The sequence below is a fragment of the Telopea speciosissima genome, chromosome 3 (genome assembly GCF_018873765.1).
Source record: "Telopea speciosissima isolate NSW1024214 ecotype Mountain lineage chromosome 3, Tspe_v1, whole genome shotgun sequence".
Classification (NCBI taxonomy): domain Eukaryota; kingdom Viridiplantae; phylum Streptophyta; class Magnoliopsida; order Proteales; family Proteaceae; genus Telopea; species Telopea speciosissima.
In genome coordinates, this window is record NC_057918.1 from 42995926 (window position 1) to 43021646 (window position 25721).

At 39.9% G+C, this 25721-nt stretch overlaps 1 protein-coding gene across 1 annotated transcript in view; it reads left to right on the top strand.

Annotated features, from left to right (window-relative positions):
* LOC122656026 (acetolactate synthase small subunit 2, chloroplastic-like) overlaps nt 1-25721 on the top strand; it is a 70965-nt gene that overhangs the window by 37972 nt on the left and 7272 nt on the right. The window contains exons 5-10 of the mRNA XM_043850447.1: nt 1077-1160; nt 1307-1459; nt 10588-10677; nt 10969-11073; nt 11170-11292; nt 11735-11887. Of these exons, the coding sequence (XP_043706382.1) occupies nt 1077-1160; nt 1307-1459; nt 10588-10677; nt 10969-11073; nt 11170-11292; nt 11735-11887 (708 nt within the window). The remainder of the gene's footprint in view (nt 1-1076; nt 1161-1306; nt 1460-10587; nt 10678-10968; nt 11074-11169; nt 11293-11734; nt 11888-25721) is intronic.

Consider the following 25721-nt stretch of genomic DNA (forward strand, 5'->3'; position numbering starts at 1 on the left):
TCTGCCGAACTGCAATTCTTAGCAAACTGGCAGGTCACTGTGAGCAAGGGTCTGAAACAGAAACTTATTAGTTTCTGCCGGTAGGAATGCAGTCGAATGGAAGACCTAAAGAGGGCAATTTTGGGGACTTAGTTTCACAAGCTTGGATCCTATCTAAACTTTTATATTGCTGATCTATTCTTACGTAGGAATCCTTGTTTGGAACAAGAATAATTGGACATCTGAAGGTTGTATTTTCCAAGTACAGTATAGGTGAGTGGATCATACATGATCAATGAATAAGCTTAATGTTGTTATCTATGTAATGATACCTTGCTATTGTGTAGAATAGGTTATATTTGAGAATGTATACAACATGGTATGGCATGCACTACCAACCTAGGGTATGAAATCAAACTACCATTTTGGGTTTTTTTTTAAACAATCTAAAGGTTCCATTATGTTTATAGATGCTTAATTAGGGTTTCCTCGAAGTTTCAGGCCAAAAAATGGTTGTTTGACCACCGAAATGCACTATTGAAACCATCAGCTAAAACATGCAGGGTTTCACCCAGGTTTTGGTTGTTTCGCAAAACATTCCAGTTTAAACCAAGGCCGAAACCAAAATTTCAAACCTTGGTTGGAATAACATATCAAATAAGGTAGGTCCATGGTTTAAAGTATCCTTCCGTATCCACCGATACTAAGCGATACGTATCTTATTTTTAAGGTATCGATATGATACGATACCAATATGATACCCAAAAAAATTGGTATTAGTACGTATAAGAAACCACATCTTTTATATATAATCAAAAGCGTATCTTGCGTCTCTCCGATAATATACGATGTCTCTTAAAATCACCCTTCTGATACAATACCCGATACCGATACTTCAAACCTTGGGTAGGTCCAAAGAAATTGTAGGTCCTTATTGTAGTTTTCCGTTGTTTACCTGATGGTAATGTTCTTTTTTCCTAGAAGTAATGAATTTCTGCATTTACATGTCCATAAATATGTGCATTTTAAGTTTCAAGTTGTTTTCTTTTGTTTTGACATCCTACACTCATTGGTCCATTTTGATGCTACTGATTCAGGTGACTGGAGATCCTGGAAAGATGGTTGCTGTGCTAAAAAACTTTAGTAAGTTTGGGGTTAGAGAAATTGCAAGAACTGGAAAGGTTTGCATCTAAATCATAGACATGATAATCTGCCTCCCCTCTCCCCCCTTTCTGTATTTATTATAGACAGATATTTAAGCTATACTGAAAACTAAGCAATTAATCTGTTTCCATTTAATAGGCTCTGAATGTTTTGCTTCTCACAGATTGCTTTGAGGCGGGAAAAGATAGGGGAAAGTGCTCCTTTTTGGAGATTTTCTGCAGCTTCCTATCCAGACCTTGAAAGTTCAATGCCTGCAGATGCTCTTGTTGGGGCCACCAATAGAACACTCAATGGAGACTCTGATGTATCTTCAGGGGTATGTAACACTGTTTATAACTTCGTTGTCCTGCCCAATCATGTTTTGTTTTCTTTTTCTGTGAATAAAACAAGGTTTGAAATTTTGGATTTTGACCCCATTTCGATTTTTGTCGAAACCGAAATATTTCGGTGAAATTTCGGTCCATTTTGCAAATTTAGACCCATTTCAGCATTGCAATTTCAATAGTCATTTCATTTCGATTTTGGTCGAAACCGAAATATTTTGCGAAATTTTGTTCATTTTGACTGAAATTTTGAACCATTGAAAAAAAAAAAAAAAAAAGGAAAATGATGTGACAATAATCAGACAGAGGCACCCCAAACATGACTATTAATATAAAAATATGTGAATAATCTCTCAATGAGTTTACATGAAATGGATGTCACATCTTAACTTGATTGGCACTTTATTCGCCTATTGAGGCTTTGATTGGAATAATAACAGTAAGCAATCGTGTCAGATAATGTTTGAAAAACTCTGCTGCCTGCATCCTCTTATCATCTTCTCAATGACATTGCATGAATCTCTGTCCACGTCATTGTGGGGGAAGTCTCTATCATAGTTCGAAAACTCGTTTCATTTCGGTGTTTCGGGCTGTCCACGTCATTGTGGGGGACGTCAGAGTAATTATTATTAGAAATTTTGCATTTTTCTGGTATGTTTCGGTAGGTCATTTCGGTGGGTTTTAAGCCAAGTTAAGGCCTGAAACTTCATGGAAACCCTATTTTAGGTTATATAAACACATTTAAATGTTCGAATTGCAAAAATAGTCACCCAAAGTGGTGTTTTGGATTTGTACCATTGATTGGCAATGTATGGTCGAATCCTAATGTATAACTTAGTTAATTACACATACACATTGTTTAAGACTTTAAGTACTAGAGGACATAATAAATTAATGATTAATAAGCAATTTAAGCAAGTAAAGTTGGAAACATAAAGTGAATGACTCATAAGTCATAACTTAAGTCATAATATTAAGTACAATAAGTAAATAACAAGTTACGAAGATGATATCAATATGACAATATCCCCAGTAGTCCAATACAAGTCAAGTAGTCATCTAGTGACTCAAATGTTTACAAATATTCTAAAAATAATTACTCTGACGTCCAGGATCGACCCCACTCATGGTCCGATGGAGCCGATGTGCATTGTTCTCCGACTGTAGGACAAATGAATGCCACGTCATAGTATGGGAGAAGAAACGACCGAGACTAATGAGGAGAAAAAAACCCCCAAAAAACCAGAGCTTGTTAATTACGATCGAGACTAACGAGTTTTGGTATTTATAAAGCTACTTTTGAAAAAGGAATCTCGATATCTTGCGAGATTTTGATTTTGTCTCGACATATCGCGAGATGGTCGAAATTTCGACCGAGTTTTTGTATTTTTTTTATTTGAGCTGCTGTTTCGTTTCGGTCAGGTCGAGATACTCGAAATATTTGAGATCTCGACCAAGATTTCGTGAGATTTAGTACTATGGTCTCTGTCACTTACAAAATCTTGCCCTCACTTTATGCAATAATTAGTGGGTTCGGATGATTGATTCTGATTGTCTATAGACAGAAAATAGTTCAGATGGGCAGGCATGCACAACTAAAAACATTACCAGTTACATAATTGTATCAATTTGTTTGCTTGCTTTTCAGCAAATGATTAATTCCAATTCATTCCATTACTTCCTTACAGCTTTGTTAATCATATAGCTGTAATTGGTCGATCAAAGCCACCTTGAATGAGGTCCCAAGAGTAGATTTAGTGATGCATAGTGTTGATTAGTAATCAATACCAATTTAATATGTTTAAATGTGAGGATAGTATTCTCTTCTTAATTCTGAAGTCTTTCACACTGCATGATAATGGATGTGTGCGTGTATGCTTGCATTTGTGTGTGTGTGGGTGTACGTGTGGGATATTTTGTATCGGCAAATCCATACCTGATTCTGGTCACTTGGACTGATAGTTGTCACGGCGTCTAGGCGACCCAAGGCGTTGGAGGGGGCCTAGACGCAAGGCGAAACCAACAAGGCGGCCTAGGCGTTGCTGTCGTCTAGGTGACTCCTTGACAACCAACTTGGATAAGCACCCAATGAAAACTTTGAACTGGTAATACATTACTGCTACAATCAGAAGTGAGAATTTAGTGGTATTGTCACGCCCCTATTCCAGACAAGGAATATAATATCATATAAAGGGTGACTAGGACGACGCGTGTCATCCTACTAAACCGCCCGTATCACGCGACACGTGTCCAACGCATACCATAACCAATATTAACACAATATAATATTAGAATGCGTAAAAGAGGAATATTACATTCCAAGGATCAGAGTATTGCGAAGCGTATAAATCGAATAGTTACAAGATGTTCAAAGGCTAGATGATAAATAAAGAATTAGTTACATTTCCAAATGACCATCTAATAACTATAAAAAACGGTATAATAGTAAGTATTTCAACATAGGCCTTAGCCTCAAAAGTAAATCAAAAGGGATCGAGTCCCGAATATCCTCACGGCCGTAGGCACAATCATCGCAAGGACACCCGCCGCCATGTTCCTCAAACACGCCTCCGGTTCCTCCTCACCAATCTCATCGCACCCGAGGGTTGCACTCCAAGTCCCGCGAGATATCCGTCACCGCATCATAATCTAAAAGTGCCACAGACGAGGGGGTTAGCTCCACCGAGCAAATGAGGGGATGTGGATGCACAAACACGCAATTCACATAGTCCAACGATGCATGCACATGTTAAGTCCATTTTTCCACCTAACAAACAACTAAGTCAATGGCATATGCCATCGTGACAACTCGGAGACACTCGTGGGTCACTTAACTTATCGCCACAATGAAACCTCAATTGTCACGTGGGACCTACGCCGATCGAAGCCTCCAAGACCACTCAAGCGCGCACCTCGATAACCAATACTACCACGATCGCCTCTCCCACCTCCACGTAATCCTGGCATCGATTACCCAACACCTAAACCCCTGTTGGTAAGGGTCGTAGCGATAAGGGTGTGAAATCCTAGCCACAATATGCTACATGCCACCCTATCGCCCCGAGAGGTAATCCGGCGCATCAACTTTTCATCCGGTTTAGCGCCCTACACAAGACGTACGGGGCGCATACACTAAACATGACATTCAACATAATTTCTTCATAAATGTATATAGTGTTCGGGGTTAGACCGTACCCACCTGCACCGAGACCCATCAAGGTACAACATTACCAATCAACATTATAACAATTGTATATAAGAGTATGCAATACGCGCAAACATGCTTATTAATTATAATGATTACATAATATATAATGCAATAATAATAATTGCCCAAACGACCAAACCCACTCACAACGGATACGCCAAGCACCAAGATTATCGGTTGTCGCCTCGATCAAGCAATAAGCCACAAGATGAATATATTAACCTAAACAAAGAGTGAAATAAGGTTAAACGAGCGAAGGAAAGGATCCCCAAAAGGTCTCCCATAATCACTTAAGTATAAGGTTTCGTAAACAAAGTGGTTGCGAGGAGTGGTTTCATGCCCAAATTCTCGCAACCACATGTAAATCCTAGGAAACCGGGGTTCGGGACAGTTTTAGTCAAGGTCGGATGCGGATGTGGTTTTAAAGGCAAACCGAGTGTAAATCCGAGCTTCACAGGGGCTCGGGACAATTTTAGTCAAGGTCGGATGCGATGTGGTTTGTAAAACCGAAACCGAGTGTAAATCCGACCTTCACAGGGCCTTCTCGGGAAGGTAATTTCAGGTGGTTTCTTGCAGTCCGAAACCACATGTAAACCTCACACCTTCAGGTCCAAAATCCGAAGGATTCCCCTCCAAGGACCCCATTTTCAAGTGGTTTTAAAGCACAAGAACTTCTAGGGAACTCCATCCTAAGCTCATTAGGGTCCAACCTTAAATCTCTCAAATGGCAATGAGAACCCTTACATTAGAGCTCATAATGGAGTGAAATAACTCTACCATAGCTTGGGCTTTAATGCTCCATCGACTCCCTAGGTTCCAAGAGAGATCTAGGTCAATCTCTCCCATTACCCAACCCCTTTTAAAATCCAAAATAGAAGAAGGAAGAAGCTTCAATAGCTTACCTACCCCCAAGATGAGAGAGCTCCACGATTTATGGCCCAAGAGATGGGGTCTCCACCTTCCTCCAAGCCTCTTCACCTTCCTCTTCCTCTTTCTCTCCTCTTTCTCTCCTCCACGATTTAGGGTAGAAGAGAATGATGAAGGAGAAGTAATGTTCTCTCTCTCCCTCATGGACTCATTTATAATAAATGGGTATTTGGGTACCCTCTACAAATGGGTCATGAGGCCTAATGGGTCAACCCATTAGCCCTATGTGGGTAAGTGGATGGAATAACCCATCATTGGGTCAATAGGTTAAATGGGCCTGCCTACAACCTTAATTAGGGAAAAGCCCATTCTTAGATGGGTTCATAAGAGATGGGTATAAGTCCCCAATGTACTTCCTAAAGGCACGCGGACCCGAACTTAAATTATTCCCTTCTCTCATGAAATAGCTCGAGCGGTTCAAGCCCGGACCCGCACTTTGAGGTTACCAAGGAAGAATAATTAATAAGTCTTGAGGCTAGAACTTACTTTTCCCTCCATGGTTTATTACCCATGACCCGAACAGCTTCGCACGGCAATGCTAAGCTCATCACCGAAACGAATTATCCAATCGAGGTGGACGGTCCAGGATGCTCTCTCTCTCGAACTCCTCGCTTCCCGGGCTGGTACTTGAGGGTAGTCGGCATTAAGTCGCCGTCAAGCGAACTTTCCCCATCTGGCGGTTGAGGAATCTTTCCTCCACAGTGCAAACCCGTGCTTGTGGTCAACGATTTTGTAGCTAGGTTTGACCATCATGGAGAACAGGTCACCAAGATACATGGCAGGTATCTACACGTCACGAGAAGAAATGATATTTAATTATATCCCGGGGTACGGGTATAAGTGGTATGCTGCTGAGCATGTTAACCTCTTAGATGTATGTTTTTAATACATACTACATTTGGTGTTCTTAATGCTGATATGCAAGTTTATCTTTCCATTCTTTTGTTTGTTCAATGTTATAAACATATTGACCAAGAGTCCAGATTGTTAAGCACACTTGCTTATTTTTGAATCCGTTGTGCTATACGTTCTTTCTATGTGATTGATCATATCAGTCAGGTTCTTCTATCTTGAGATTGGGGGTTCACATGGATCTGATTCACACTGATCCATCCTTACAACTAAACCCATGTGAAGTAGTTATTATTTCCAGTCAACTGTGTTGAAGTACTAGGCATCCCCTCCCTTGGCTGAGTAGTGTTAATGCAGTTTCAGTGCAACATTAGGGCATGTTTTGATAGTACTTGGTTATGGGCCTTTGTTTTAAATGTTTTTATTTTTAATGGGCTCAATTATATGGCCCAAATTTTAGGTCCAAGGGAGGTGTACAAATTTAATCTTTTAATTTAGTATTAGTGCACCTTCCCTTTTTTATATTATTAATTTCTGTTACTTTTGGGATCCATGTAGCCGATCCCATTTAGTTGGGAAAAGGCTTTGTTGTTGTTGTATTAGTAATGGGGCCCATTGGCCATTGCTCCCAAGGATTCCTAGATGGGGATCTTATCTATAGCTGGAGATTTCTAGTCTCCTTAAAAGTATGTTGATTGGGGCTTGACCAGCATATAATGAGCATATCTATCTTCCAGCTACTTGTTGGGATCGTGGGTTTTATTTTATGACTTATTTAGTTATCTTAGTCTATAAGATTCTAGCTGCTATTTTTTTCTTAGTTATGAAGAGTTTATAATTTTATAATGTGACTTCATTATTACAAATAAAAAGAGCTGACATGCCCTAGGCACAATGTAATGGATGAAATTTAGTTGATTTAGTTATATTAAGGCTGTTGCCTCTCGTATTTCTCTCTTCCCCATGTTATCTCTCTCTATTCTCTTCTCCCTGCTTCTCACCACTAGCAGATCTATCTGCTTGATTTGCATCAACTTGGTGTCAGAGCTAAAACCTGACTGTTAATACCATGGATCCTACCCTCTTGTTTGCTATCCGCCAACAGATTCAACTTGTGCAAAAGAACGTGTGAAAGGTTGAAGCGAATCTCGAAAAGACTCGGCAACAATGCAAGGAATTTAAGAACCAATCGCTAGTCACATTCGATTGTATGGAATCTTCTTTCGACAAACAAATCTCAGTCATTGAACAATGGGTGGAAGAGAAAGGAGACGAGGTGGCAGTGTTGCACTACTGATTGTCAAAGATCAACTTGTGGATTATAAAGTGGTTCTGATTGATTTAGTGCTTCCAAGTTGCATCTTCGACAATGAACTTCTTGTTACTGAGTTTGCACCATTGAATCCTGGTCAGAGGATTTTGTTGGTTCATGGAAGATGGATGTTGATCGAGCATTGAAAATTATCCCGTTTTACAAAACTCGAGGAAGAGTTTTTATTTATTTTTTATTTTTTAACCGGAGGGGAATAATGCAATTTCTCATAAAGAAGGTGATATAGAGGATGATGTTTCTCTTAGAACTAAATTAGGATGGATGAAGTGGAGAGATGTGTCCGGAGTGTCGATGTATTCCGTTAAGCTTAAAGGAAAATTTAATAGGACAGTCATATGACTGGCTATGATATATGGTGTGGAATGTTGGGCAGTTAAGAACATGAAAGAAAAAATTGTCTCGGTTTCCCAGCCTACCAAGATGTTTTGATCGGTTTCGCTGGGTTTCGATTCTATTTCGGCCATATTTTGGTAATTTCGCAAGTTTCGACCTGAACACCTACATATTCATTAATCCCCATCAAAACTTGAGGAAACCTGGCTCGAAAGCAGGACAGACACTTATTTATGCTAAATATCATTTAAAAAGCAAATACTTAAGATATTATTCATAAATAAGCAAATTCCTCCCCTATTTGAATCCAATAAAAATAGTTAAAAAAAAATCAAATTCTAAAAGGATAAAAAGTCAACCCCCAGTTCAAGAACAAAAACTGGATTTTCGGCGGTAGTTGCAATTTTTAACTTTTAAATGTTGGGGTTTTTCTCATCTAAAAGTTCCATAAATCTTAATATGATAAAACATTGCTAAATACCAAAAGAGCGGTAAAATATTTATTTGTTTTGATGTCTAAAAATTTATTTCCATTCCGAGCGATTTTAAATAGCATTCGCATATGCCAAATTAAGTTTGACCGAAACATAACTCCTTCAATGTCAAACCTTGGGTCAAAGAACAAAATACACTATCAAACTTGGGTCAAAACCACTAGTATTATTTTGTGTGTTCTCTAAGTGAAACTTATGCATGGATTGGGTTCAAAATGTCAAAAATAGGCAGCACAACAAGAATCGGGGCAAAAAACAACTTTTGGGCCTCAAAACCAAGGTTTCAAGTTGGCTTGGAGAAAGTACCAGGTTTCTACTGAGATATGGTTGAAACCTAGGAAATCTCGGTTTTTGGCTGGTAGAAACCAGTGTCGGCAGCGAGTTCTTGAACCTTGGTTCTTAAGAAGCATTATATTAATAAACCAAGAGTAGCGGAGTTGAGGATGTTGAGATGGATGTGTGGAAAAACTAGGAAGGATAAAGCAAGAATGACCATATTAGAACTGATTTGGGAGTAGCCCCGATACAAGATAAGCTATGAGAGTCATTTGAGGTGGCATGGCCATGTTCAACGGAGGCCTTGGGATGCTCGAGTACAAAGGAGTGATTTGATTCAGATTAAAGGATCTAAAATAGCTAGGGGCAAGCCTAAAATGACCTTAGGAGAAGTGGTGAGGAAAGACATGCATAGCTTAGGCCTTGTATCAATTATGACCTCGAATAGAGCTGATTGGAGGGCTAAGATAGATGTAGCTGACCCCATTTAGTTGGGATAAGGCTGAGTTGTTAAATTTTCGGTGCAACATTAGGGCATGTTTTAATAGTATTTGGTTATGGGCTTTTGTTTTAAATGTTTTTTTAATGGGCTTAATTATATGGCCCAAATTTTAGGTCCAAGGAAGGGAGGGGTTCACGAATTTAATATTTTAATTTAGTATTCGTAGTGGGGCCCATTGCTGACCCCATTCAGTTGGGATAAGGCCGATTTTGTTTGTAGTGGGCCAATTGGTTCCAAGGATTCCTAGATGAGGATCTTATATAGCTGGAGATTTCTGGTCTCCTTAAAAGTAGGTTGATTGGGGCTTGACCAGCATATATTGGGGATATGTAAAGGAGATCGACCAGAATATTTGGAGAATATTCTGTTGAGATCTTCCAGCTATTTGTTGGGATTGTGGGTTTTATTGTGTGGTTTCTTTATTATTTATTTAGTTATCTTAGTCTATAAGATTCTAGTCTCTATTTCTTGTAAGCTTCTACTTTCTATTTTGATAACTCTTCCTTCGCTATGAAGAGTTTCTAAATATGTAATGATGCTTATTTATTATAAATAAAGAGAGCTGCCACACCCTTGGCACGATTTGATGAATGAGAATTAGTTGATTAGTTATATTGACGCTGTTGCCTCTCGTATTTCTTTCTCTCCTCTCTTATCCCTGCTGCTCACCACCAGCAGATCTATCTATTTGATCTGCATCAAGTGTATTCAGGTCTTTTGTTGTATTTGTTCCTTTTTTATTGTATTTTTTGTGTGGATAGACGATTGCGGTAACTGGTTGTGGATTTGTACATCTTTGTGCATCTCAATAAAATTTGAATATATTATCCTAAAAGGAAAGGGGGAAAACAAAAAGAACTATTGCATTGTGGAGCAAGCATTACAATAGGATGTATCTGGTTGATGATTTAATACAATACTGGGTGGTTGCTAGAATTTTAAAGTTGTTGTGTGGTAGCCTTGGGATGTATTTAAGCTGGGGGTGAACGAAGAAGAAAATTTTCAGGTTTTGAGGTGTCTTGGTAGCATTATTTGTAATTACTCTCCTATTGACATTAATCTCCAACAATACTTTATTGAATATACACTGTATTATTATGTATCCATTTATTCTTCATCATGTGTTTAGCTTTATCTTCTTCATGTTAGCTATTGCAGATTTAGTTACATGCTAATTATTCTTTTGTTACATGAAGGGCGATGTCTATCCCGTGGAACCTTATGATGGCAGCTTTACAGTGAATCAGGTTCTTGATGCTCATTGGGGTGTTCTTAATGATGAAGATGTAAGAAACCTCATGTACCACTTAAGAGGCTTTCTTTTCTGTTTGTCATGTAAACTAACGACTTCTTGAGGAAATAGGTGTTCTTCTCTATAAGCTTGGTTACTCCTCTGATTTGATCTTCTGTGTCCCTCAGTTGTGTTTCATTGAACACTTAAATTTCTTCAGGTTCTAATAAAGTAGATGCCGTTTGATCAACTCTTAAGTTTGATCATGTAATATTCGATTGGTTGTTTCCCTGGTAGTTAATTTTTTTTTTGCAGTTATTCTTATATGTGATTGTGCTACTTGCAGTCTAGTGGGCTTCGTTCGCACACCTTGTCTATGCTTGTAAACGATTGTCCCGGAGTTCTAAACCTTGTTACAGGAGTTTTTGCTCGTAGAGGGTATAACATACAGGTCTGTATTGTTTGAGTGGGATTCCTTTTTGTGCTTTTTCTTTTTTCCTCTTCATGGCTTCCTTATGTGTCTGATTGTCTTCATTTCTTGCTTCAGAGTCTTGCTGTTGGTTCTGCAGAAAAGGAAGGAACTTCACGGATTACAACTGTTGTACCTGGCACTGATGAGTCGATTGGAAAACTGGTTCAACAACTGTATAAGCTTGTTGACATTCATGAGGTTAGGAGTACTCAATTTTTTTTTATTTAATGCCATTGATCGCAATTTTTTGGCATTCTGTGATACTTGCTGTGGAGACAACACAGTCTTTGGTGTACCTTCCATAAAATATTACTGATGGGATACTAAAATGGTATTATATGTTCATTCCTGTCCTGCCAAAATGGAGGAGCTACTGTGGGATTACCAAACAATTAATTTGTCCTTTCAGGTTGACTTTACTGACCTTAATTGCATGCAGTTGTTGAATCCCTATCAGGGTATTTCTCATTTGTTTTTGAACTACAAAAAAAGAATGTTACTGATTAAATGATGCCGTTTATCATACTGGCTTTTTTTTTGTGCTTGGAAATATCTTTAGTCAGGACCCATTTAGATCGTTCAGATTGAGTGTATGTAGAGTGTTCAGATGCTCAGAAAACAAAGGTGCTTGCTGTTTCAGGTTCAAGATCTCACTCACTTGCCGTTTGCTGAGCGAGAACTGATGCTGATAAAAATTGCTGTAAACACAGCTGCACGAAGGGATGTTCTTGACATTGCAAGCATTTTCCGAGCCAGAGCTGTTGATGTGTCTGATCATACGATCACCCTTCAGGTAAATATGTCTATCTATCTTTGCTTTATCTCTTGAAATCACTATTAGGTTGTAACAGATATTGCAACATCCCTATTGGTTGAGTGTAGTGTTAGCATAGTTCAACGTTTTTGCTGAAATTCACGAAATATTTCTGTTTCAATAGATGTCGAAACAAAACCTTATGCAATATGCAAAAAATATGGTTTTTCAATCAAAATGTAATGATACATTTCTTTAGTATAAAATGTACAATTTCAAACAAAATGGGTCGAAATTTCAACCCATTTTGTTCACTTCACTGGTTTCGACTCTAAGAGTTGTATAAACCTTTATTTTGTGATTTTTTTGCCAAATCACTCTCATGCGAGTGTGGAACAAGTTGTATGGTTTATAATTTTATGTCTATTCATACCTAATGCATATTTTAGTTCTGTAAATTGAATTATGTGTGTTTTAGTTCTAAATTTTGTGTGCCATATTAGAGAATGTATACTATACAACAACATACATCGTATAGACGTATACTACCAACCTAGGGTCTGAAGTCAAACTACCATTTTGGGTGTGTTTTCTTTAAAATTAAGGGTTCCACTGTGTAATTTTTTTTATGAATAAATAAATTCGTTACCAAAGGAAAAAAAAAATAAAAAAGGGAGGGGGATTCCACTATGTTTAGACGACCTAAAATAGGGTTTCCTAGAAGTTTTGAGACCTAATTTGGCCATTTGGGCCTCGAAACCCTCACTCGAAACCTTCCAGGTTTTAACCGAAATTTCTCAATTTCGCTAAATATTTTGGTTTCGAGTCTTGTCAAAACCATAGTACTAAATCTCGTGAAATCTCGGTCAAGATTTCGAATATTTCGAGTATCTCGACTTGAATGAAACGAAACAACAGCTCGAATAAAAAAAATGCAAAACCTCTCTCGCGATATCTCGAGACAAAATCAAAATCTCGCGAGATATCGAGATTCCTTTTTCAAAAGTAGCTTTATAAATACCAAAACTCGTAATTTCGACCGAGACTTAACAAGCTCTGGTTTTTTGGGGTTTTTTCTCCTTGTTCTTCATCCTTTCACTTCTCCTTGCTGATTCTTGTACCGGCCTTCGAATCTTCGCCACATCTACGCCGGAGAACACACCATTAGCACATTTGTGAAGCTTTTCCACTATTGCAGGTAAAACCAATTTCTCCAAAAATGTTTTTTTGAAAAAAGCATGATGAATACTTGTTTGTTTGTGATGAAATTAATATATGTTAGACACCGGAGGGCAATCCACAATCTCACGGTGTCGAAATTTTATATATATATATATATATATATATATATATATTATTTTTTTATTTTTCTACTTCAAAATTTTGATTTTTTTACGACAAGAATGTAAAAAAAGTAGGGGTTATGTACATTGTATGGTGATCAATTAAATATCTTCTCCATCCATTCCTAGTTTTGAGTACAACTCCCACTCACAGGGACGTAGTGGATTATCTTTTATGGATGACATCTTTTCCTACCCAACCTACTAGCCATACCCGTACATGCTCTCAGAGGCGTCATATCATAGTGGATCAGTGGGTAGTACTTCTTCACAGTTTGGTGACCCAGATCTTAAGATAGGTTACCTTCAGCATGCTGATGATGCAATTTACATGGCCACTGTGGATGACTACACTCGTTTCTTCTCTCATACTATGATGTGGTATTCATTTGTCCTACAGTCGGAGAACAATGCACGTCGGCTCCATCGGACTATAAGTGGGGTCGATCCCGGACGTCGGAGTAATTGTTATTAGAATATTTGTAAACATTTGAGTCACTAGATGACTACTTGACTTGTATTAGACTATTGGGGATATTATCATATTGATTTCATCTTCTTAACTTGTTATTTACTTATTGTACTTAATATTATGACTTATGAGTCATTCACTTTAAGTTTACAACTTCCAAGTCAATTTACTTGTTTAAATTGCTTATTAATCATTAATTTATTATGTTCCGTAGTACTTAAAGTCTTAAACAATGTGTATGTGTAATTAACTAAGTTATACATTAGGATTCGACCGTACATTGCTAGTCAATGGTGCAAATCCAAAACATCACTATGGGTGACTATTTTTGCAATTTGAACATTTAAATGTGTTTATATAGCCTAAAATAGGGTTTCCATGAAGTTTCAGGCCTTAACTTGGTCTAAAACCCACCGAAATGAATGCAAAATTTCGACCAAAATATCCGAAATTTCAAATATTTCTGTCAACTTGAAACACCAAAATGAAACAAGTTTTCGAACTATGGTCGAAACCATGCTTGAAATATGGGTGTTGGGGGTAACATTTTAACTAGAGAACAGTTGAAAAGTAGTGCGTTATACCTAATTTTACATGTTTCTAGAAGCCTTATGCAATTATAATATGTTTCGAGTTGGGATGCATGGTTTATAATTTTTGAAGTGAATGTAGTCTCTAAAATAAAGTAGAAGTGATGGGAATCCATTTGCCATCTTTTCATTCAATGCCCCTTTGCAACTGAATCTGGACCAATTTCTGTTTTCTTTTTGGGATAAATTGGATCTCCCCTTGTGGCATTGGAGAATGATGGGGTTTTGGTACTTGGTCTCGCCTAAATGAGGACTAAGTTGTTCTAGCAATGTGTTTTCTTAGTTGCCATTTGGTTGATTTGGGAGGAAAGAAACTACACAATCTTCAAAGGTTGAATTCGGTGGCTTTTCATTGCATTCCTATTGATTACTTGATTAGACATTTGGTCCAAGGTAGTATCTTCAGGACTTCAGCAAGTTCAGCTCCTCAGATTCAACCTGGAGGGTCACCTCCTCACCCTAATGTCATCAAGTTAAACTTTGATGGCAGTTTCATTTGAAACCTGGGTTCCTTGGCATAGAACTGTTTAATGGATCATTTTGGCGTTCATTGGCTCAGTTGATGGATAATCACAGATGAACTGAAGGCGATCATCTAGGGATTAGAGATTTTTTTTCTCCAATGGGTGGTTGGATCTGATAGTTGAGCTTTAGTGAAGGTGGATGTTACAATATCAAGACCTTGAAATCAGATTAGAGAGAGAGAGAGAGAGAGAGAGAGAGAGAGAAGAGAAGAAGCAAACTATCCAAGAGAAGAGGACAGCCTGCGGCTTGGACAGAATACCCAGCCGCAGGACTGCTCCCTTATATTTATAATAATAAACCACGAAATAAAATAAGTTCAAAAGACAAGTATACCCCTAAACCCTACGACTCTACAATAAAGCAGGGAAGTAGAGTCGAAAACACTATAAGACAAAAATACCTTTAAAGTTAACACTCCCCCTCAAGCTGGAGCATATATATCACCCATGCTTAGCTTGTTACAACAATGACGAAAACTAGAAGCAAACAAGGATTTAGTGAACACATCAGCAAGCTGATCTGACAAAGGAACAAAGGGAGTCGCAATCAGTTTCTTCAATACTGCACTTCGAACAAATTGACAGTCCACTTCAACATGATTGGTTATCTTGTGAAAGACAGGATTACTAGCGATGTAGACAGCTGCTTGGTTGTCACAGTACATCTTCATACGTGTTGGCACAGGAAAACCCATCTCAAGGAGTGAAGACCGAATCCACATAAAATCTGCAGTAGTATGAGTCATGGCTCTGTACTCTGCCTTAGCACTGGACCTGGCAATGGTGGTTTGTTTCTTGCTATGCCATGTAACCAAGTTACCTCCAACAAAGGTACAATACCCCGTAGTAGAACGACGATCACTAGTCGAACCGGCCCAATCTGCATCAAAGTATGCCACCAACTCCATATGCCTATTGGGACGATAAACAAGTCCTTTACCAGGAGCACCCTTCAAGTACTAAAGGATCTGAATAGCAAGATCCTAATGAGCCTTACAAGGGGACTGCATGAATTGACTAAGAACACCAACAACAAAGCATATGTCCGGTCTTGTGACCATCAGATATATCAACTTCCCAATCAGGCTTCTGTAAATGTGCATCCTTGAGAAGTTCACCTTCATTAACCCTAAACTTCTGATGAGGGTCCATAGGAACATGTACTGGCTTTGATGCGAACATACCAGTGTTAGACAAAAGATCTAAAATGTATTTCCTTTGAGATAGGTTGATTCCCTTTTTGCTTCTAATAATTTCAATCCCAAGAAAATAGTGGAATTGACCTAAATCTTTGGTCTGAAAATGCTGCTGTAAATACCTTTTCACCTTAGTTGTACCATCCTCATCACTACCAGTGACAATAATATCATCTACTTAAACAACCAAGACAACTAACTTCTCTCCTGTGCGACGAACAAACACTGAATGTGTTATGCCCATGCGCAAACCATATCTGATTTAACCTTGGTGTGTAGGTACTACACTAGCATCTGTCAATATTGGCAACATGTGGGCCATTACTGTTAGACAGCCACATAGGATCCTTGATGAAAAGATAGGGAGATATCTGGAAGACAGGTTCATTGACCCAAACAACGGGTATTTTGTAGATCGAGGCAGCTTTGTAGATTGTCCTCATCCTTTGGATGTAAAGAGTGAATAGTTTAGGAAGAGATGGCCACATCTGATTTCAGACAACTTGAGTCCATAGGTAACCATCCACATCATTCAAAACCTCTCCTGCATGGAAGGACACATCTACATTACTGTACACAAACACCCCTTGATATGCCCTTATGAGTGGGCAAGAGCTTTGGCCAAATCCCAGCCCAAACAAAGCTGAGATTGACCAGCCGGTCAATCACCTGGGCAGGTCTAGATCAGCTGGCTGCATTAACCGGTTGGTCTTGCTGTCCTGTTTCGGATTTGCTATGTGTTGGACCCCGAATCCCACATCGAATCGTTCCCCTTGTGCGTGGACTCATTGTATGACCTACCTTTAACTCCATGACTAGTATGGATTCGAGTGGGGGGTCCGCGAGGTCTAATTGGGGAATTAATGCGTTTTGACCCAAATAGGTGCACAAGCAAACGAGCCTTAGTGGCTCTAACCTATATATAGAAACTGAGCTTTTAAAGCTCAGTTCTCACTTCATTTAAATCGGAAGGAGGAGAGGACAGAAAGGAAAGAGAAGAAGAGAAGGAGAAGGAGGAGGAAGAAGGAACTGACCTTAGACTGCTACCCACTGCCGGTTGCATCCCTAATCAGGTATGCCTTGGTTCCCTACCTCTTTTCTCTCTTATGGCACCATTCTATACCTAGTGTTTAGGATTTTTGGTTGGGTTTCGATCGAAACCCAGTGCTTAGGAACTTGCATATGAAACATAATGGCACGAGCTACCTCAAGTAAATGTCTATTTTTCCGTTCCGGTATTCCATTTTGTTGTGGAGTATAGGAACAACTATTTTGATGAATCATCCCATGAGTAGCACAAAAAGAAGAAATTTCATTTTGAACAAATTCCAAATCATTATCAAAACGAAAAATTTTAATAGGAACATCAAATTGAGTCTTTATTTCATTGTAAAAATTGTGAAATACAGATAAAAACTTTGAACGATCCTTCAAGAGGTACAACCAAATAAGACGAGAGTGGTCGTCCACAAAGGTGACAAAATACAGAAAGCCATGCCTATTACTTGTACGATAAGGACCCCAAATATCTGAATGAGCTAATGAAAATAAAGACGGACCATCAAGAGTCTGGAATCATCCACTTCCATTTCTGGGGCATCCACCACTGCTGCCACCTTAGCTTATGCAGGTACTCTTGCCGCTCTCCTTTCTACTACTTCCACACCCTGGATCATTGATTCGGGGGCGCTTCCGCTCATATGACTGGTAAGTCATCGGTTTTTAGTTCTATCTTTTCTAACTCCCACACTCCTCCTGTTATTGTGGCCAATGGTTCCTCTACTCTTGTTACCGGACATGGTACTGTATCTCTTAATTCTAATATTTCTCTTTCTTCAGTCTTACATGTTCCTCAATTTCCTTTAAGTCTTCTTTCTGTTAGCCAACTTACTAAAAATCTAAATTGCTCGGTAACCTTCTTTCCCTCTTACTGTGTTTTTCAGGATCTTCACACGAGGAAGACGATTGGTGGAGGGTGTGAGAAAGATGGCCTATACTATTTGCATGGCGCTGCCCCGTTTGCTTCGGCTGCAGCTACTACTGTTGGTGGAGAATCTTCGTTTTGATGGCATTGTAGGTTAGGACATTTATCTTTGTCTAGGTTAAAAGTTGTTTTTCCCTAGTTTAAGAGTTTGAATAAATTAGAGTGAGGGCTACGAGTTGGGTAAGCATCATCGTGCTACCTTTCCATCTCGTCCTATGCCCCGTAGTAATTCTTTATTTTCCTTAGTGCATTCAGATGTGTGGGGTCCTTGTCGTGCTAGCAATAGACATGGTTTTTGTTATTTTGTCACTTTCGTGGATGATTATTTCCGGACCACTTGGCTGTACCTTTTAAAGGATAGATCAGAATTTTTAAATGTTTTTCAGAATTTTTTCAATGAAATAAAAACCCAATTTAATGCTTCTATTAAAATATTTCGGTCTGATAATGCTTTGGAGTTTGTTCAAAATGAGATCTCCTCTTATTGTGCTTCTCATGGGATGATTCATCAGACTAGTTGTTCCTATACTCCTCAACAGAATGGGGTTGCGGAAAGGAAAAATAGGCACGCACTTGAAGTTGCCAGGGCCCCCATGTTGCATATGCAAGTGCCCAAACCTTTTTGGTGTGATGCAGTCCTTACTTCATGTTTCTTGATTAATCGCATGCCCTCTTCTGTCCTTGGTGACAAATCACCTTTTTCTATTTTATTTCCCGATGTTTCGAGCTTTAGCTTGCCTCCTAGAGTTTTTGGGTGTGTTTGCTTTGTTCACAATCTCCATCTCCATGGTGATTAGTTGGACCCTCGGTCCACCAAGTGTATCTTCTTGGGTTACTCTAGGAACCAAAAGGGGTATAGATGCTATAACCCTCTCACTCGCAGACAATTTGTGAGTGCGGATGTCAGCTTCTTTGAGGGTACATCCTATTTTTTTGACAATCCCACTGTGTCTAGTGCTCCGTTACCTGTGTCTGACGCTCCTCCTATTCCTGCCATTGTTCCTATGACTACTCCACTACAGGTGTACCGGCACAAGAGGCAGTTTGGGCAGCTCCATACAGATCAGACTGGCCCATCTGCATCGCTTCCTGCACCTCCCTCAACCTCTGGTGGAGATCCCATCTTACCTGCTCTTCCTATCTCACCAGTTGATCCGGATCCTGATGACTTACCCATTGCCACTCGGAAAGGTAAACGTCCATGTACTTAAAAGTCTTTCGTTACCTATCCTATTGAACAATTTGTTTCTTTATCCCATCTTCCTTCTTGTCCACATAGTCTTGGTACCTCTTTGTCTTCGTATACTATTCCCCGTACTCGCACTGAGGCTCTTCATAACCCTGCTTGGAAATAGGCCATGGATGTGGAAATGGATGCTTTACTGACTCGACATACATGGGAGTTGGTGGATTTACCTCCTGGTAAAGACCTAGTCAGGTGTCGGTGGGTGTACACTATTAAGTACCATTCTGATGGGTCTGTTGAGCGGCTTAAAGCCAGCCTGGTAGCTAAAGGGTATACCCAGACTTACAGTGTTGACTATTTTGATATTTTTTCTTCTGTGGCTAGGCTGAATTCTGTTCGCATCATTATCTCTTTGGCTGTGAATTTTGCTTGGCCGTTGTATCAGTTAGACATCAAGAATGCCTTTCTTTATGGTGACCTACTTGAAGAGGTCTATATGGAGCAACCTCCGGGCTATGTTGCTCAGGGGGAGAATAGTGGTCGTGTGTGTGGGTTGCACAAAGCCATTTATGGGCTGAAACAGTCTCCACGTGCGTGGTTTGAGAGGTTTAGTTCTATTGTCACGCAATTTGGTTTTACTCTATGCTGGCTCTGACCATTCTGTGTTTGTTCGCCGCCAAGGAGAGAAATTGGTGATTCTTGTGGTTTATGTTGATGACATCATTGTGTCAGGAAATGATGAAAATGGGATCCAGGAGGTGAAAAGTTACTTACAACAGCATTTTCAGACCAAAGATTTGGGCCAGCTTCACTACTTCCTTGGGATTGAGGTTATCCGAAGCACGAAGGGAATCAGCCTATCCCAAAGGAAATATGTACTAGATCTCTTGACCGAAACTGTTATGCTTGCTGCAAAACCAATGGATACTCCTATGGACCCTAGTTACAAGTTTGGTTATGATGATGGTGAGAGTCTTAAAGATGTTCATCCCTACAGAAGCTTAATTGAGAAATTGTTATATTTGACAGTCACTAGGCTAGATATTTCCTATGCTGTTGGGGTTCTCAGTCAGTTCATGTAGTCCCCTTGCAAGTATCATTAGGATGCAGCTATTCGTGTTCTTCGGTTTTTGAAGGGAGCCCCTGGGAAGGGATTGATTTATCGTCCAAATAAACATATGGAGCTGGTTGCTTATTCTGATGCTGATTGGGCAGGTTCTGCTAGTGACCGTCGATCTACTGCAGGATATTGTACTTTTGTTGGGGGAAATCTGGTTATGTGGCGGAGCAAGAAACAAACCACGATTTCTAGATCCAGTGCTGAAGCTGAGTATAGAGCCATGGCTCATACCACTGCAGAGCTAATGTGGGTTAGGTCTCTCCTTCTTGAGATGGGGTTTTCTATTCCGACCCCTATGAAGATGTTTTGTGACAACTAGGCAGCCATCTATATTGCTAGTAATCCCGTCTTTCATGAGAGAACTAAGCATATAGAAGTGGATTGTCACTTTGTTCGCAGTGCCATTTTGAAGAAGCTGGTTGAGACACCTTTTGTCTCTTCATCTGATCAGATTGCTGATGTGTTCACAAAGTCCTTATTCGCTCCTACTTTTCGATCTTGTTGTAACAAGCTGAGCATGGGTGATAGATATGCTCCAGCTTGAGGGGGAGTGTTGAAGTCGATAGTTATATGGGCAAATAGGTCTTTATGTCCTTGTGTTATTTCTGGGTTTTAGTATTTCAGCATATGTAAGGGCAGTTTGGTCCAAGTCATGTTAATTATAAATAAACATTAAATAACCTGCGTGAGAACACTCTGTTCTCCCGCAGGTCTCCTCTTCCACGAGATTTGCTCTCTTCTTCTCCTCCTCTTTCTTCTTCTTCCCTCTTCTCTTCTACTTTCTCTAATCTGGTTTTCTAACTTCTGGTATTATAACAGACTTCAATTACCAGCAGGATACTCGAGCAGAAACAGGTATAATGCACTCCATAAGTAAGAGGAGTGATTAATTCATAATAACTGCAGCATTAGGTGGCTGCACACCACAAGGTGAGAATCGAAAAACAAAAACCAGTAGAGGATGATTGAAAAAGAATCTCAGGTCTGATTACAAGAGCTCCGATACCATGTTACAATATCAAGACCTTGCAATCATATTAGAGAGAGAGAGAGAGAGGAGAAGAAGAGAAGAAGCAAACTATCCAAGAGCAGAGGACAGTCCAAGCCCTTGGACAGAATACGCAGGCGCAGGACTGCTCCCTTATATTTATAATAATGAACCACAAAATAAAATAAGTGCAAAAGACAAGTATACCTCTGAACCCCACGACTCTACAGTAAAGAAGGGAAGTAGAGCCGAAAACACTAGAAAGACAAAAATACCCTTAAACTTAACAGTGGACAATGGCGGTATTCAGAATGTCCCCTTTAGATGGAGGTTTAAATCAGGTGGCAGGTCCACAGATGAGCTTGGGATCTTTGCCTCTGTAACTTATGGTGTTTTTTGTTCATTGGGTGCAAGGATGTTGTACCGACTGTGCCGTGTTAAGCAAGGTTCAAGATTTTGGTTTGGACTCTGAAAGCCATAAGCTTCTTCTGCGCATCTAAGTTGAAGTGTTGTTCATCAGGCAGTCCATGTGCTTGATGTAGATCCAAGCCTCCTCGAGTTGAAGACACCACCCTAGGCATAGGGTCATAGTAGGAGCCTTAGATTAGTTTTGTACTTAGTTTTATTTTTAAGTTTTTAATTGAACCGGTTCAAATTGTTGCATCCAATTGGTTCAATTTAAGGTGGTCTAATTTAAGTAATTTAGTTAAGTGTCTTATTTTAAGTTACTAGGGGTAGATAGGTCTTTTGACCCTTTTAAACTTTTAAGTTGTTTTAATTAGGTCCACCTCCACGATTTAGTGAGGGAGTGTTTTGTGTAGACTAGGATTTGGCCTATGGCCTTCTATTATTAATATTGAAATCGTGGGAAGCTCCCCCACAATTAGACTTTGAAAATTTCGTTTGTTTTGCTGCTGCCAGTGCTGCTGCTGTTGAACTCTGCATTAGTTTGCCTTGTGAGTAACATCAAGGTGAAGGGCTGGTGGATTTCCAATGACTCCTTGCATCTTTTAGATCGGGAGGTTCTTCTTCAAGGCTGTCTTCAAGGTTGCTGCAATTGAAGATCTTCTTAAATCAGTAAGTTATTTACTGTTTCAGCATTCCCCATCTTCTTCTTAATCCTCCCACCTAACCCTAATCGATATCCATTAAACCTTAGGTCATCTAGAATCTACCCAGTCCAATTCCACCAAACAAATTCAATTAGATTCCAACAACAGTCCCCTCATCTCCTCCTCCACTCAACCTAGCTTGCAGCCCCATCCTAACACCAAAATCCTAATTCCCCCTCATCTCTGTAAAACCCCAAAACCCTAAAAACTCCTAAATTCTGTCCAGCCCTATTCAACCATCCAAATCTTACCAAACTTCAATCGAATTATCCCCTCCGTACCTACAATACTCGACCAGCACCCCTTGACCTAATTCCCCCTCTAAACCCTCGATCCCGTTATCCCCCTCATTCCTAAAACCCAAAACCCGAAACCCTAATTTCCTAAAATTCAAATCTTCACTTAAACCCTACAAATCCTACCCCATTAAAATCTCATAGGCCTGCCTAGCTTTACCCAATAAACCCCCACTTCATTATCCAAAACCTTACCCTAGTTTTGACCTAAAACTCTCAATTCTGCCCAATCGACCACACCTTTATGAGGGTCTGATCTACCTGGCTCCTAATAGGTCTTCTACCTATCTAAGACTACATTAAGTGGTATCGGAGCCATGGATCACCATGGCAATCCAGTGCTGAATCCAGATCTGCCACCCCAACCTGATCCCCTTGCTGCAATCATGAGATGCTCCGGAAGCTTTCGGCAGATCAGAAATCTGTCAATGATCGATTATAGGTTATGGAACAAAGGTAGACTACACCTCTGAAGGCCAGCAACATTCCCTTAGAAGAGGACAGATTCCAAGTCAATTCTGAAGTACATGGAACCCTGGGAAGGACTAGAAATCACAGGAATAGATCTAGGGAATACAGAGATCACTCCAGGAATCACAGAGAATATAGAGATCATAGAGATAGGCGCAAACATGACAGAGATGGATACAGAGAAAACAGGGACAGAATTAGAGAAGACCCTCAAAGGCCTAATTTCGAGGAGTATTTGAGATCCTACTTCACTTCAAATGAAGTTTCCAATTGAAGGTACGACACACAGAAATGAAGCTTGAGCTGAAGGAGTTCGATGGGAACCATGATCCTCAGGTATTCTATGACTGGCTTGCTGCCCTTGAAGATTATTTTGATTGGTATGATTTTCCTGAAGATAGAAAGATGAGATTGGCACGTACCAAGCTGATTGGCCTTGTTTGAGAATGGTGGCGCACTGCAAAGAGGGGCTCATGGAACTTGATGGCCATGCACCTACTACTTGGGAAGACATGAGATATGACTTGAAGGAGAAATATCTACCCAGACACTTCAAAGCTCAACTCCAGGATCAATTCAACTCCCTACGCCAAGGGACTATGACTGTAGCTGAGTACATGTAGCAGTTTGATGCTCTTGCTTCTCGTACTGGCACTAGAGAAGGAGCCACTCAGATGTTATCTCGGTTTCGACTGGGTTTGAGAGCAGACATTGTTAGGGCTATTGGGGTGGTTGATGTTAGAGACATCAAGGACTGTTTTGAGAAGGCATTGAAGGCTGAAGAATTATTGGCTGGAAATAGAAGGTTTGATTCCTCTACTGAAGACACCAACAAAGATTTTCCAGCATCAGCATTCAAGTCTACTACCAGTGGTCACACTCGAGCTGGAAATTCTGCTGTTGGTTCTATGGTTCTACCCGATCAGGCTATTTTGTTGGTAGTTCTTCACGCCCTACAGCTCCTCCACATGCTGATCATAAAGGTAAAGTCCCCATGGACAATAGTGATCCTCACAAGTGTTTCCATTGCAATGAGATTGGACACTATGCCAGGGAGTGCTCACAAAAGCATAAATCTGTCCATGTGGCTAAGGAAGATGAAACCCCTGATGATGACAATGAACCTGGTTTCCATCCATATCCCCCAGATGATGATGATGACTTAGTTAATTACTTTGAAGATTTGGATGGTGATGCTCGAGGTGTTCATCTTATTACTCAAGTCTCAATGGATGATGGGGCAGAAGATGGAGAAGTGGTTGTGAACAATCCACAGGAAGACATTCAAGTTTCAACTCTTGAAAAGGTGGAGCTCGATGAGAAGGTTAGTAACATTGAAGACCCTATGGAGGTTGAACACAGAGAATTTGTGATGCCCCCTTGGTTCTTTGAAGGGAAGGCTCCACGACTTGAAGACTTTGTTCCTAATATTCCTGCCTCACCAGAATTTTGTCTGGCAAGTGTTAGAGCTGCTGTCCACATGTTGCTTCCCCCTCTTCATCACAAAATTCGTGGACGGGTTTCTTCCAAACAGCATAGCACTTAGACTCCTACTAATGATGTCAAGAAGCTTAGCCACAAGCTGCAGGAGTGTCGCATGGATTTCACCCATTCATCGAAGATGAATGTTTCTAAGTCGGGGAGAGTCGATGTAGAACCAAGCCTCTTCGAGTTGAAGAAACCACCCTAGGCATAGGGTCATAGTAGGAGCCTTAGATTAGTTCTATACTTAGTTTATTTTGAAGTTTTTAATTGAACCGGTTCAAATTGGTTGCACCCAATTGGTTCAATTTAAGTTGGTCTAATTTAAATGATTTAGTTAAGTGTCTTTTATTTTAAGTTACTAGGGGTAGATAGGTCTTTTAATCCTTTTAAACTTTTAAGTTGTTTTAATTAGGTCCACCCCTCCACGAATTAGTGAGGAAGTGTTTTGTTTAGACTAGGATTTGGCCTATGGCCTTCTATTATTAATATTGAAATCGTGGGAGGCTCCCCCACAATTAGACTTTGAAAATTTTGTTTGTTTTGCTGCTGCCAGTGCTGCTGCTGTTGAACTCTACATGAATTTGCCTTCTGAGTAGCATCAAGGTGAAGGGATGGTGGATTTCCAGTGACTCCTTGCATCTTGTAGATCAGGAGGTTCTTCTTCAAGGCTGTCTTCAAGGTTGCTTCCATTGAAGATCTTCTTAAATCAGTAAGTTATTTACTGTTTCAGCATTCCCCATCTTCTTCTTAATCCTTCCACCTAACCCTAATCGATATCCATTAAACCTTAGGTCATCTAGAATCTGCCCAGTCCAATTCCACCACCCAAATTCAATTAGATTCCAACCACAGCCCCCTCTCATCTCCTCCTCCACTCAACCTAGCTTGCAGCCCCATCCTAACACCCAAAACCCTAATTCCCCCTCATCTTTGCAAAACCCCAAAACCCTAAAAACTCCTAAATTCTGTCCAGCCCTATTCAACCATCCAAATCTCACCAAACTTCAACCAAATCATCACCTCCATACCTACAATACTCGACCAGCACCCCTTGACCTAATTCCCTCTCTAAACCCTAGATCCCATTATCCCCCTCATTCCTAAAA